We start from the raw sequence: 13,624 nt of genomic DNA on the forward strand, positions 1-13,624 counted from the left end.
GATATATAGATTCATTACCTTTCAAACAGCGGGAAGATTTAGAAACTATGGTGAACATTTGAGGATTGACCTCAAGTCGATTTTTTAGTCAACTCAAGACCAAATCGATCAGAATTGTTGAACCGGTCAGTCTAACACCGTGAATACAGCACAAACTATTCATTTGGTAGTGATTGCAATTGAAACTTTTGTTCTTGTATTATTACTCAGGCTAAGCTTAGGAAGAGTACAAATGCAAACTCCAGTATAGACGTGGACTCAATTCCAGTATAGACGTGGGCACCAAAAAACAAGAACCTTTGTTGTACTCTGGGCATTATACATTCGTTTGAGTCTCCTGTTTGGCTGTTTCCAAGACCATTGTTCAATATTGAGTTTATTTTTTATTTTTTATGTATTTGGAAAGCAACATTTTCTTGTCGAATTGAATCTGATTTGATTAGCTTATATTCAAATTTGAATCAAATCATATCCATCAGATTATATCAAAGTGGAATTGAATTTGGATTGCAATTGATAAATTAAACTGAAAATGATCAAAATATCATATAATATTAATAAAATGAACTACAAACGGCTTTGAGATGGTCCATGAACATAATGATCCCAACATTTAAACCGACTTTACAAGTAGATACAATCATACTATATAAACTTGGGAAAATCTATGATACCGGAAAAGCTTTGACCGATCAAAGCACTCCCGTGAATTTTAATTAATATCACCTGATTTGTCACCTCTTTTATGATTCCAGTTGATTGGTGGTAAACTTTTACGGTTTCATATCTTCCTGGTATCATAATATATAATTATATAAGTAAGTTGAATCAAATCGGATTTTACTGGATCAATTGGGGTGGATCCGTATTCGACCCAATTATAAACAGATCAAATTCGATTTGCAGCCTTACCAGTCTACCCCTCCCACAGATATAATGCCCCTCTTGTCATGTATTAATGATGTTTTTATTTCCATGTAGGAGCAGAACACGTATAACTCAAATTTTACAGACTGAAAAATAATATCCTATTTTATGGCGAGGCAAAATAGATCCTACAACTAACCGTTTTTTTATTCAAGTAATAACACAGTTGTGGGTGCAGATTCTTGCCCAATTACCCACAGGGCGTGATCCATCCAAAAACAGTTGATCTCTAAAAGATGGCATTTGAGGCAAATAATAGGGCCCAATACCCATCTCCATACCATGAGTTCCCTGACTCAAGATTTGGCCAATGCAGACAACTGCTTTTGCGTCTCTACAATGTTTGGAACTTGACTAGTCATGGTTTCAAGCTTTAGCGGTTGTGTCTCTTCCAATCATTGCAGTATTCCAATCCTTCGTTCTGTAAAGCAATGAGATTTTTTTTTCCCAACCGTATCCTACGAATAAAACTACATGGGAATGATGGAACAGAACAGTAGTACACCTCGTTTTGAAGAGTGAAGAAGTACAAAACATTAAATAGGCTGTGTTTGGTTTGAAGGAAAAGGTGGGGAAGGGCCTAAAAGGACGCCCCAAAGTAGAAAAGGAAATGAGCTAGGGTGACCTAGATGAGAAAAAGGCTGATGCAGGTAGAATCAGAACAAGTAATTGCAGAGATATTTAAGGAGAAATTTATTCCAATCCTGTGGGTTTAGCAAATCACTTCGCTCCATAGAGGTAAAACTTCTATTCTTAGGCTTAGAAGCTTGGAAAACTTCAATCAGAAGTTCAGAACATTCTATAAACATCATAGCCAGTGCATGAAAAACTAAATTTTGTGATCGCCATCTACATAGTATAGTAGTCAGTTAATCAATTTCCACCTAAGGAAAAATTGTCATACCATCAGATGTAAAAAAAAAAAAAATAGATAGTTCAATATGTATTACCTGCAGATATGATAGTTACCATGTAGGTGTTATTTGACAAGCTAGATATATTTGATGACATCTAAATAATAAAGTATAGTCAAGCTTCATGGAACTGTAGCTTTGCAGCACACGTCAAGGATTTCATCCAAAGGGGCATGATCACCTGTCCCTTCATCTTTCCTTGCATATAACAATTGATTACCTTTGAAGACAAACATCCCTCCCTATTAAAGAGGAAAAGACAGAATAACAAAATGAGAAATGGTTGTTGCACTACTGGCAATCAAGTTAACTATAAAAGATAACACCTTCAAATATTTTTAAGAAAGCAAAAGACTGGACCTGTTGCAAGACGCTACTTCTATCATCTGGAGTGGCTTCAATGGTATAGTTCTTTACAGCTTTTTGTAGTGATTCAAATCTTGAAAACATCTTGACCTGTTACATTCCATTTAATGAACTCAGAAGCAAATTACATCTTAAACACTCAACAAACATGAAGAAGAAGATGACACTTTCTAGAGGAAAATTTTAGGTTCTAAAATAATTTGAGAAGTTGTGAAATTGATGGTAGCCTTTCTCTTCATCAATCAGATATCTTAATTGGGGAATTAATCCTTAGCCCATTCATCAGTATATTATTAGTACTCTGCCATGATGCTTCAATGAAGACAAACAGTAAACAACCTTGATGGAAAAGTAGATGAACCACATGAATTCTTGGTACCACTGATTTATGATGCCTTCATTCAAATTTGCTGTGTGAGGCACATCTTTGTCTTCACATTTAACAAACAATGGCATGCTTCATATCACAAAATCTTGGCCTTATTCCTTATTTTTGCAATAAACAGAGATACATACCTTAGGTGCATATGACTTAATGCGGTCATGCTTTATGGGTTAGAATTTTATGCAATAAAAGAATAACATATCTGTAGAATGCACATGGACAAAAGATGCAAGAATCGAAGGGGGAGGAGAGAGGAGGAACTCATTTTTCTTTATTTTTAATATAAATCTTTTATATTAAGAAGAATGAAGATGCATAATACTAGTTTAAAGGGGGAGGGGGGGGGGAGTCTTGTCAAAGCGGAGGCAGGCGAGTAAATTGAGCAAGAGCCCCCCCAGCCAAGAGGACCCCGGGGCTCTGCCCTTGGCCCAAACTTTCTTTCCTCTTCTCTTTCTTCCCCTCCCCTTCCCTTTTCTTTCTTTTATCCTTTTTTCCTCTCTTTTTCTTCCCCTTCCCTTCCCTTTCTTTTCCTTTCCTTTCCTTTCCTTTCCTTTATTTTTCTTTCTTTTTTTTCCTGTCTTTTTGTATGAGGTGTATGTGAGGCGCGCATGAGGCATACACCTCTAGCATGCCTCATGAAAAAGGCATATGAGGCATACTCCTTAGAGGTATCAACGCCTTTGGCATACAGCTCTAGGCGTTTTGATGGCGCCTCCAGGCATACACCTTACACACCTTTTAAAACACTGCTTCTAATTTACACCATAGACTAGTGACTGCAGTAGTGAAAATTAATGGAGATGGTTTGGTAATTTCCACCATAGATAATGACTGCAGTAGTGAGGTTTAATTTCATGTAAGCTTAAGCTTTGAAGATGGTAAGAGGAACAAAAGGGTTATTCTTCGAAGCATAATGGAACACAATTTAGCCTATTTTAGCATTTAGTAGGGCTTGATGAGAAAAAAGCAAATGATCACACATGATCTATTTTTGCTTTGTTAGACAGTTTTGTATGCCCTTAGCTTCAATCAAAATTGGTGTACTTTATGAGTTTATTGTAAATGAATAAAAGTGCATATTTGATTCATGTTCCCTTGGTATGTTTCTGTGTAATACCCTTAAACTGGACACTTATTGAGACTCGTGTTAGTTTAGAATGTTCACAGCCAGTGGGTCGGTCTGGGGAGACCTATCCTGACAAGGTTGACACTGTGGTGCCATTAAGTCGGTTGAGGTGGCTTGTCTCAGCTACCGGGGCAAGACCCCAGGCACATACAGTGTGGGATTAATTGAATCATTGAACTGGAACAGATTTCCGGTATTGCCCTGGACCTTGGAGATTGATGGGCAAAACTGGAAAGTTACACCCGACCCCTAGACTCGATTATGATACTGCACTAAGTGTCGGATCGGGGTGTCTTTGATGTACCAATTAGTGAGATCCTTAGCGGGGGTCAAAACCTGGGTATGTTGGGACAATCCGAGAATTCATCTGAGTGGGTGATCATAGTGACATGATCAACCCCTTTGTCGGACAAAGGTAATGATCGGGGATGCGCTCTCACTGTTGGAAACCAAGACTGCCGGCAGCCGATTTCAACCGTTGAGATTTGTTTTGCAAAGTATATTTTATATGAGATATAAAAGTATATATATTATGGTTTCTAAAATGTTTGCAAAAGGTTTTAATTCCCGGGATCCATATAAGTGGAGAGTGCAACACTGTTCCTTGCAGCCGAGGGAGAGGTCCTCTCTTGTCGGGCAGTGTATGATCATTAAGGGCTGAGAGGTTAAGTGTAAGACCATTGAGGATAATACCTGATGGTCTAATCTTGCATCTGCCCACAGTCCCTGGGTGTTACAAGGTGGCTTGGCCCAGGGACCACTTAGGGTAAGTGTTGGGCCCATAGAGCCCATTTGATGGGTTTCAGGGGGTGCACTGTCTTTAACAGTGTATTCGACCAGGCCTTATAACAAAGGCTAGGCCGAACCCATGTGGCTGATGTGTAGATCAATGCTTGGGTCCCACGCCATACAAGGAAGCCCAACTGGGCAGCAGTTAGGAAGGTTGAGTGAGCACATAAGCTTAATGGGCCTAAAGCCCATTTCGAACTGGGCTATTTATTTAGTTAATTAGAGGGGCGAATTCTGAGATGGATTAGCAGATAGGATAGGGTCTTAATCCTATCCACTCAGAGAGTCCAGATCTAAATGTGATTCAGATCTAGAAACCTCATAATGGGATTAGGATAAAGCTAATCTAATCTGCAGATAAGATAAGGGTTTATCCTTATCACTAGAAGAGAAGGTTGATTCAAATATGATTTGGATAAGCACCTCCTAATGGGATTAAGAGCTGATCTTTTAAGTTAACAAAAAGAAGGAGGGGGCGGCAGCCTTGAGTGAGACCAACATGAAACACATCAGATCCTCTTTAGTGCTGAAATCAAGAAGAGAGAATTCAGCAGCCTGCGAATACTCTCTTGCCGCCTCCCTGCTCTTGTCGCCCTGTTTGCCAGTTCGATCTCCAGCTGTGGGAGAAGTCAAGATTGGATTTTGACATCAGTTCTTTGAGAAAGGATTGAAAAAGAAGCTGTGCTCACGTTCCATTCTACTGTTTCTTGCGAAGGACAGAGTTCTTGGGGAAGAACACTGCTAATTCTGCTCCATCCTGCACTGCGCCATTTTCAGTGGGAGCAGTCTTTGGATCCTTCCTTGGGCGTGAACACCTTCGTTGGGAGATATTACTTCCCCGTATCAGGTATTATTCTCTCCCATTCCTTTTGGTTCAGATCTGGTTCAGTTTAAGGTTCAAGATTTATCCTTGAAAATATGATTTTCTAAATAGGGAATGTGATTCCCAGTTGAAGGGAGAGGAAAAAATTTTTGAAATTCGCCCCTTATTCCGCAATCTTTGGGCGTCCATGTGATGGATCTCTCATCCCTTCAGGTTTGGTAATTTCCACCATAGATAATGACTGCAGTAGTGAGGTTTAATTTCATGTAAGCTTAAGCTTTGAAGATGGTAAGAGGAACAAAAGGGTTATTCTTCGAAGCATAATGGAACACAATTTAGCCTATTTTAGCATTTAGTAGGGCTTGATGAGAAAAAAGCAAATGATCACACATGATCTATTTTTGCTTTGTTGGAGCTGCTACTTGACACCTCCAAATCTTTTCCCTCATCAAATATGGATCAGTATCCAAGTTATGGTATGGCAAGTCCAAATTCTATCATTACATCAAACAAAGCATGATAACAACCTTTACCTTGTTTTTCTACCTGAGATCACAACAAAATTTATCTAAGAAGCCAAAAGAATGAGAAAAAAAAAAGCATCCATGCAAACCTGAAATTTGCCAAAACCACACTGAGACTAGGGATGCATATTCAAATTGAGAAAGCAGATTAAACACTAAAATTGCATATCGTTTGCAAGTGCTCAAGGAATAAACCTTAGCAGAGTGATAATCAACTGAGCAGTAAATTGGTAAATGCAGTTCATTACATATGAGTTGATTAGGTTCTAGGGTGAATGGAGTCACTAACTTTAGAGATGCTACCTCTATAATGGATTTCAAATAATTGGAAATATATACAATTACTAGAAAATGTCTGATCACAAACAAAAGATACCGATGCAACCTTCTGAAATCTTTTGGAACCATAATGGAAAATGTATTGATATTTTAGGAGAGCTCAAGAAATTAATTATTCCAATTCTTCTAATATTTTTTATCATCAATAAACAGATCTTAAAATTATGCACCCAAATGTTACAAAAATTACAATGAAACAATTCCTTCTACCTTAGTACCTTTCCCAAATGTCCATTAAATATGTTACCCGAAACTACATAAAATACAAGGAGTTCAAATGAGTCAAACATAGCTACAACTAATAGAAGCCCTTGCCTTTTCCCTTTCTCATTTCTTTCTTGTAATACCCATATAGAAGTGATGTTTTACTTTTAATGAACAAATATCATATGCATCCTCCAGTGAAAGGGATGAAAATACAATATGGTAAACAGATAGCAAGCATTAAGTACCCGTTCAGCAAGAATACGAGCTTTGTTAGGAGTTCCAACCCCTACAGCAATTAGTTTCACACCAGCTGAATCAAATAGTGGTTTTGACTCTTTCAGAGCAGATGCAAGTTCCCAGCTTCAGAAAACACACAAAAAAGATGGAAAAAAGGAAGAAACGAAATTATAAGTAATCATGTCTCCTGAATAAAAATATCATTTTCTGGTTAAGTAGCAATGAAATGTAAAAGTTTCCACTTACCAGCAAGGGCATCCAAAATGCCTCAAAAGTGCAACCACTGCCATTCCCTGAGAATGAGAAATTGGGCTCTGATGTTGAGGGCAGAGATGATGACAGGGAAATTTAAAGAAAATGCCACACAACTATAATGTTTATGAAAATATATAGAAGGGCAAATTGATCAAGACTAAGCACCTTGAACAAACATTAATTGTAAGTGCTTTCATTAAAAAAGCAACAAAGAGAAATGTCTTCTGTTTAAACAAGTGAATTAGAATGTAATCCCATATATCTAAATGTAAATTCAAGCAAATAAGCAATAGAAATCAAAGACCAACAGATTGGCATTCATAATCATCATAGCCTTGTCTAACTCTACAAGATCGGCTACATGAATCCTTTTTTGCCATTCTATTCTGTTCAGTGCCATATCCAACGTTAAATTATCTAAACCATTTCTTATTACTTCCACCCAAGTTCTTTTCAGTCTGCCCTTAGCTCTTCTAACCCCTTAAACTTCTAACAGATCATTTTTCCTAATAGGTGCTGTAGATGGATGGCCTCCTATGCACATGGCCAAACCATCTCAATCCACTTTTTCTCATTTTATCACATATTGGAGTTGCTCCTACCTCCTAGGTTCCTTTGTATGACTTCATTTCTAACCTTGTCCATTCTAGTTTTACCACTCATCCATCTAAGCATTCACATTTCTGCCACACTCATTTTTTGGACTTAATATTTCTTTACTGCCTAGCACTTTACTCCATACAACATAGCTAGCCAGCAATTGTTTTATAGAACTTTCCTTTTAGCAGAAGCGGTAATTTCCTATCACATACTTACCCCTCCATTTAGCCCATCCTTCTTTATTTCTATGCGTGACATCCTCCTAAAACTCTTATTTGTTATGAATTATTGAACCAAGGTAGTGGAAAGGTCATATTGAGTAACATAACATATATTGTTTTTATTCATACTTATATTTTGAAACCTTTTGTTCCTAATATAGTTGTCCATAAATATAATTTTGCATTGAAGTCTTAACTAGTTTTATCAATTAATATTATGTCATCAACAAACATCAGGCACCGTGGGGCCTAGGAAAAATAAAAATTTCTATTAGTAGCACTGGTGTCGATAACTTACAAGGCAAGACTAATACTGTGGGAACCAAATAATAAAACTTTTGGTCATATCTCATATGAATGTGGAGTGCAGTGAAATCCCAAAACAACAGTAATTCGGACAAGTATCACCATTAGCGCAGAATTTACAATTCAAGAAGCTCCAAACAGAATAAAAGTAATATGCCAGTCCAATCCAGAAACGTGTAGACCAGAATTGAAAATAAAAGATTTTAACCTCTTTCTGATCCCAAAGGTCCTTGAACATGACTGGTTCTCCGGACGCAGTGAAGATGCTAACATCGCCGAGGATGTGACCGATGCTTCCACTGAAACCAGACGCAGAGGCTCTTGCAACGAGAAGAGGAAGTGTCCTCTCCTTACCCAGTTTCGTCGAAAGGATACCAACGGATGAGGCGGTAGACGAAAGAGGCGATGTCAAGGAATAATGAGAGCTGGAAGAAGGGGAAAGGGAAGGGAGAAGGCGAGGTTGTGGAAATGCCAAGGCCTGTGCAGAGAGCGCAGACATGGTTTCAACTTTGAAGATTCCTTAATCGATAAGAATTAGGATGAAGACAGCAGACCTTAAACCCAGGGACTGGTTCCTTCCCCGATCGTTCAGGAGCCAAGGAAAAAAGAGCGATGGAAAAGCAACGACTTTTCAATAATTTTTGTGACTTGTGAGGTTAGCCACTCAGCCACAACGACTGTCGGCTATACTCTCTTGTACATGCATCTTAAACCACTCATCACACTGCAGCTACTGCAGGATATATGACGTTTGGCTCAAACCTCGTTCCCTTTGTGGTGCAATTTCAGTTGCACTGATGCAAAAGTATTGGATTGCCATGGCGTATGAATGAGTTAAGCCTAAATTTCGATGTATTTTGGTTTAAGATAACCTTGTTTAATGAGAAAATCTAAGATACCAGAAACACAGGAGGAAGGGCTTTGAATTGAACCCCATAGTTTAACAATGGTCAAATCAAAAGTCGATGAGGATGTAGTAGTAACGAAGATGTAGTAGTAAGTATGGGCATGTGTGAGCTCAGGTTGAATTGGGCTGGATTTGAGGTACCTGAGCCCGATCCAATATCTTTTGGCCAACCACTCTCGATCCAACCCAAAAAGGTGCAACTAGTGTACATGCACAGGTTGGGTCAAGAAGGATTAGCGTGTGGGGCGGAAAACTTGTTTCCACCCTTGATTGGTTACACATTGATTACAGTGAGAAATGAGAATTTATTTAGGCTATGTCTGGTTTGAAGGAAAAAAAATTAGGGAAAGGAAAGAAAAGATAAAAGAAAATTTTACAAATCTTGTATAGGTTTTGATACCTTTCCCTACCTTTTCCTTCGCACCAAACATAGCCTTAACGTAACTCAAATCGGAGGGAAAACTGGTGTCTGCGCCAGTTTTTCTGAAATTTTAACCGTCTGATCCACAACCTTATCACCACGTCTCAGATTATTGAAGGGCATGGCCCTTGTTAGAGTGAAAAGGGGACACACAATTTGTGTAGCTGAAAGCCGTCTAATAGGGCAAGGCTTTCTTCACCCGAATTCCTGCATACTGGGCTTGGGCCGTATTTATTTTTAGTTTGATTGATTTGGCCCCCCTCTCGCCTCTGGATAGAACTATGCAGGCCAATGTCTCACCCTCCGAACTTTCTGAAACAAACCCAATTCAATAAGGGTCCATTTGGTTGGTTTTCCTAATGGAATTCAAATTCATCGGAATTGGAATAGAAATGAAAATGGGAGAGAATGATCATTCCTTTTGGTTCAGACAGGAATCAAAATGGGAATTGGAATCAACTGGTATGAGATTTCATTCATCAAGGGGAGAAAATGATCATTCCCTCAAATGGAAATGGGAGAATGTCATTCCACCAAACAACAGTTGTAATTGGAATGGCCCATTTCAACTCCGATTACCAACTCCTATATTCCCACAAACCAAACGATTCTGGTGTGTGTGCACTGGGAACATCTCCCTATGAATGTAAACATACAAGTATAGGAGATGTTCCCAATGCATGACTGCAATGCGTGTGAGGTTGTTGTAAAGATCAAGTATGCGTTTGGTTCTGTTATAGATAGGGCGTTTATTTATACATTTTTCCCTTAAACGTTTATTTATACTTTTTCATTTTAAACATTTCCTGTTTTTGTTGTTTGGTTGGACTTCACTTTGAACGTTTTTTATTCTCCACCTCAGATTAATACCTATTCAAGTGTGCCAAATCAGCATTTGGTTTCAAGAAACACTTGGGCATTGGGGGAAACAAGAGTTTGATGTTTCCCCAAATGACCCATGCACAAAAAATCAAAGTGTTTCAGTTTTCTACTATTTATTTGATAAACGGTGAAACTAAACAATTGTTTCATTTTGTTTCATATGCAATAAATGCCAACGTCTATGTGGTGCTGATGTGATGGCATTTTCTCAATAAATGCCCACAGAACCAAATACAGCCTAAATCCGGATTCTACTAATTGGGTTGTTTGGTGAGCTTTCCCAAAAAGATAAATCTGAAATTCTAAATGGGGTTGGAGCTAAGCTAAAAAGAGTCTTTGTGTTCTCCTCAACCGGTCACTGCGAAGATTTCACCATTTCGGCACAAGCATTTTGTCTTGTCCCATGAGCAACACGGTGCCCTATGCACTTCAGCCCCAATGTCGAGTTATCTACAACATAAGTCAGGATACTTGTTCTTGGTGTGTATTTTAGGTAAGGTTCAAAGTATCGATATCGTATCGTATATTTTAGCATATGATACAAGATACAATATGAAATCGGAAATGTTGTATCATTTTACCCGTATCGGTACCATATCGATACAACACAGGGCCGTATCATGCGTTTCGGTGCCATATCATCCGATACGGAACCAGTACGGCGTATCGAACGATACAGGCGGAAATATAATTCTTCGAAAAAATCCTTCTCTTCCTCCCAAACAACTCCAAACCTCTCTTATACTTGTCAACACTGCTAGATCTGAAAAAAAAAAAAAGCATCAAACTTGAAGATTTGGGGAGATTTTTGAGGTCTTAGAAAATATTGCGAAAACAGGTGACTTTTCCAAAATTTTTCATCTAATCTCTCTGATTTTCTGTTTCTTTCTTGTCTAAATGCTTGAAAATGCTCTAAACCTACCTGATCTACATTTTCCATGTCAAAAACCACATTTTTTTATTGTATGTGTAGATCTATGGATTTTTATGAAGAAATATGGAAAAATAAAAATAAAAAACTTGCTTATTTTTTATTTGAATGTAAGCACTTAATATGTTAGAAACCTATGGGTGATCTACCATATCCATGTAAGATTTGAAATTTTCTATTTAATATTTATTTTCTTTATTTTTTTGAAATTTTTGGAAATAATAAATAAATATTAATTAATTATTTTTATTATTTTTGTCCATAAAATCTGAATATATTGTAGATATATGGCTGATCTATCATATCCATAGATCATTTGGCATTTTGGCATTTATTCTTTAAATATATGATTTTTTTTATTTTTTTGTCATTTTCAGAATTAAAAGTAAATATTAATTAATTATTTTTTAATTTGATTTGTCCATAAACACTGAACATATTCTTAATATATGGCAGATCTATCATATCCAATGATTATTTGACATTTATCATTCAAATATGATTTTTTTTAATTTTCTTTTGTATTTTTCATAATTAAAATTAAACATTAATTAATTAATTTTTAATATTATTTGTCCATAAAAACTGAATATATTCTTAATATATGCCTTATCTATCATATCCATAGATTATTTGACATTTATCATTCAAATATGATTTTTTTTAACTTTCTTTTGTAAATTTTAGAAATAAAAAATATTAATTAATTATTTTTTAATGTGATTTGTCCATAAACATTGAAAAATATTCTTAATATATGGATGATCTATTATTTCCATAGATTATTTGACATTTATCATTCAATATATTTTTTTTAATTTTCTTTTGTAATTTTTAGAATTAAAAATAAATATTAATTAATTGTTTTTTAATATGATTTGTCCATAAGCACTGAAAATATTATTAATATATGGCTGATCTATCATATCCATAGATTATTTGACATTTATCATTCAAATATGATTTTTTTTTTGTAATTTTCGGAATTAAAAATAAATATTAATTAATTAATTTTTAATATGATTTGTCCATAAAACTGAATATATTCTTAATATATGACTGATCTATCAGTCTTATAATTAAAAATGAATAATAATTATTTATCTCTTATTGTAATTTTTCATAAACACTGAATATATCCTTAATATATGGCTAATTTATCATTTCCATATATCATTTGGTTTTTTTATTTAAATTTGAATAATAATTTGGAAATGTGGATTACGAATAAATATGACATTTATATTGAATAAATATGATTATGATTATAAAATGCTATCTAATTTATTTATATGATTTACGTGAATTATGAATTGCTCTCTACAGAATATTCGATATGGCACCTAAAAGGGAAGAATACCTAGATATTTGATGGAGATATGGTACTAGAGTAATAATAATAGACTCCATACCAAATATAACTTTTGTGGGCAAATTATGAAAGGTGGTAGTGTAACCCGTCTTAAACATCACTTGGCTAGAGGGTATCTGAATGTTTCTAATTGTCCAAAGTGCCCAATGGAAATTTCCAAGGCAATGAAAGAACGTCTCAAAGAACAAGAGATGTTGAAGAAAGAAAAGCAAAGAGAGAAAAAAACGATAAGAAGAACATTGAGGTCCTGAGGGGATGATGAGGATGAGGAAGAAGAAGATGATGATGATGATGATGATGATGAAAGATCTGAATATGTTAACATTGATGATGATGATGATGATGATGCTGAGCAAAGTGCATTCAATATGAGTAGACATGCATCACAAGGTTCTTAATGGGAACAAGAACAACTACAAAGATTCCATAGCACTAGGATCTAAGTTAGAGAATCACAACAACAAGAGGGGTTTTTTCACAACAACAATTATCTAGAAGCAAGAGTAGTATCTTTCGAGCAAAGAGGTGGAAAAAAACATTTAACATATTTAAGCCGTTCAAGTCCAAAAAATCCTCAAAAAGTGACACTCCTAATATAGAAAAGATTGACAAATTTTTGTATAGAGACAAAGATGTTGGGCAAAAAAAAAATTGAGTGTTATGACCATGGATTTGGAAATGGTGCTAGAAGAGCTGTTTCAAAGTTTTTTCTATACAATCATATCCCTGCAAAAGCAGAAAAAGGTGTACAGGGGCCTACACCTTATGAAATTATGGGGAGGTTCTTAGATGAAAAAGTTGAAGAGTTGAAAAGTCATTTCAAAACATTCTTCCAAAAAGCTGAAATATATGGTCTCACTATTATGTGTGATGGTTGGACAAGACTGATGGAGCGCAATCCGGTTGGTCTTAGCTGTCAACGAACTCACCTCTGAACTAGAGTGTGGGGAAGCCTAAAACGAGAAAAATGAGAGAACTCCGGGGGGAACCCGGTGTGATAACTCTGAAGCTCAAGTCAGTAATCTCTCAAAGGCAAAGTGTAGACTAGATGGCGCAAAGTTCACATACCTTGTTCTTTGGGGGCAGGGGGCT

At 36.3% G+C, this 13,624-nt stretch overlaps 1 protein-coding gene across 1 annotated transcript; it reads right to left on the reverse strand.

Annotated features, from left to right (window-relative positions):
- Positions 1-1,694: 1,694 nt before the first annotated feature.
- On the reverse strand, positions 1,695-9,049 carry LOC148850032 (Thioredoxin superfamily protein). The gene is made up of 5 exons (XM_088944146.1): positions 8,228-9,049; positions 6,884-6,930; positions 6,568-6,760; positions 2,202-2,297; positions 1,695-2,083 (listed from the first exon to the last, which is right to left on the reverse strand). Exons 1-5 carry the CDS (start codon positions 8,516-8,518, stop codon positions 1,964-1,966), a joined length of 747 nt encoding a protein of 248 aa, XP_088800272.1. The 5' UTR covers positions 8,519-9,049; the 3' UTR covers positions 1,695-1,963.
- Positions 9,050-13,624: the final 4,575 nt, after the last annotated feature.

The sequence above is a fragment of the Nelumbo lutea genome, chromosome 5, assembly GCF_056320005.1.
Source record: "Nelumbo lutea isolate HS-2025 chromosome 5, American lotus-T2T, whole genome shotgun sequence".
Taxonomy (NCBI): Eukaryota; Viridiplantae; Streptophyta; class Magnoliopsida; order Proteales; family Nelumbonaceae; genus Nelumbo; species Nelumbo lutea.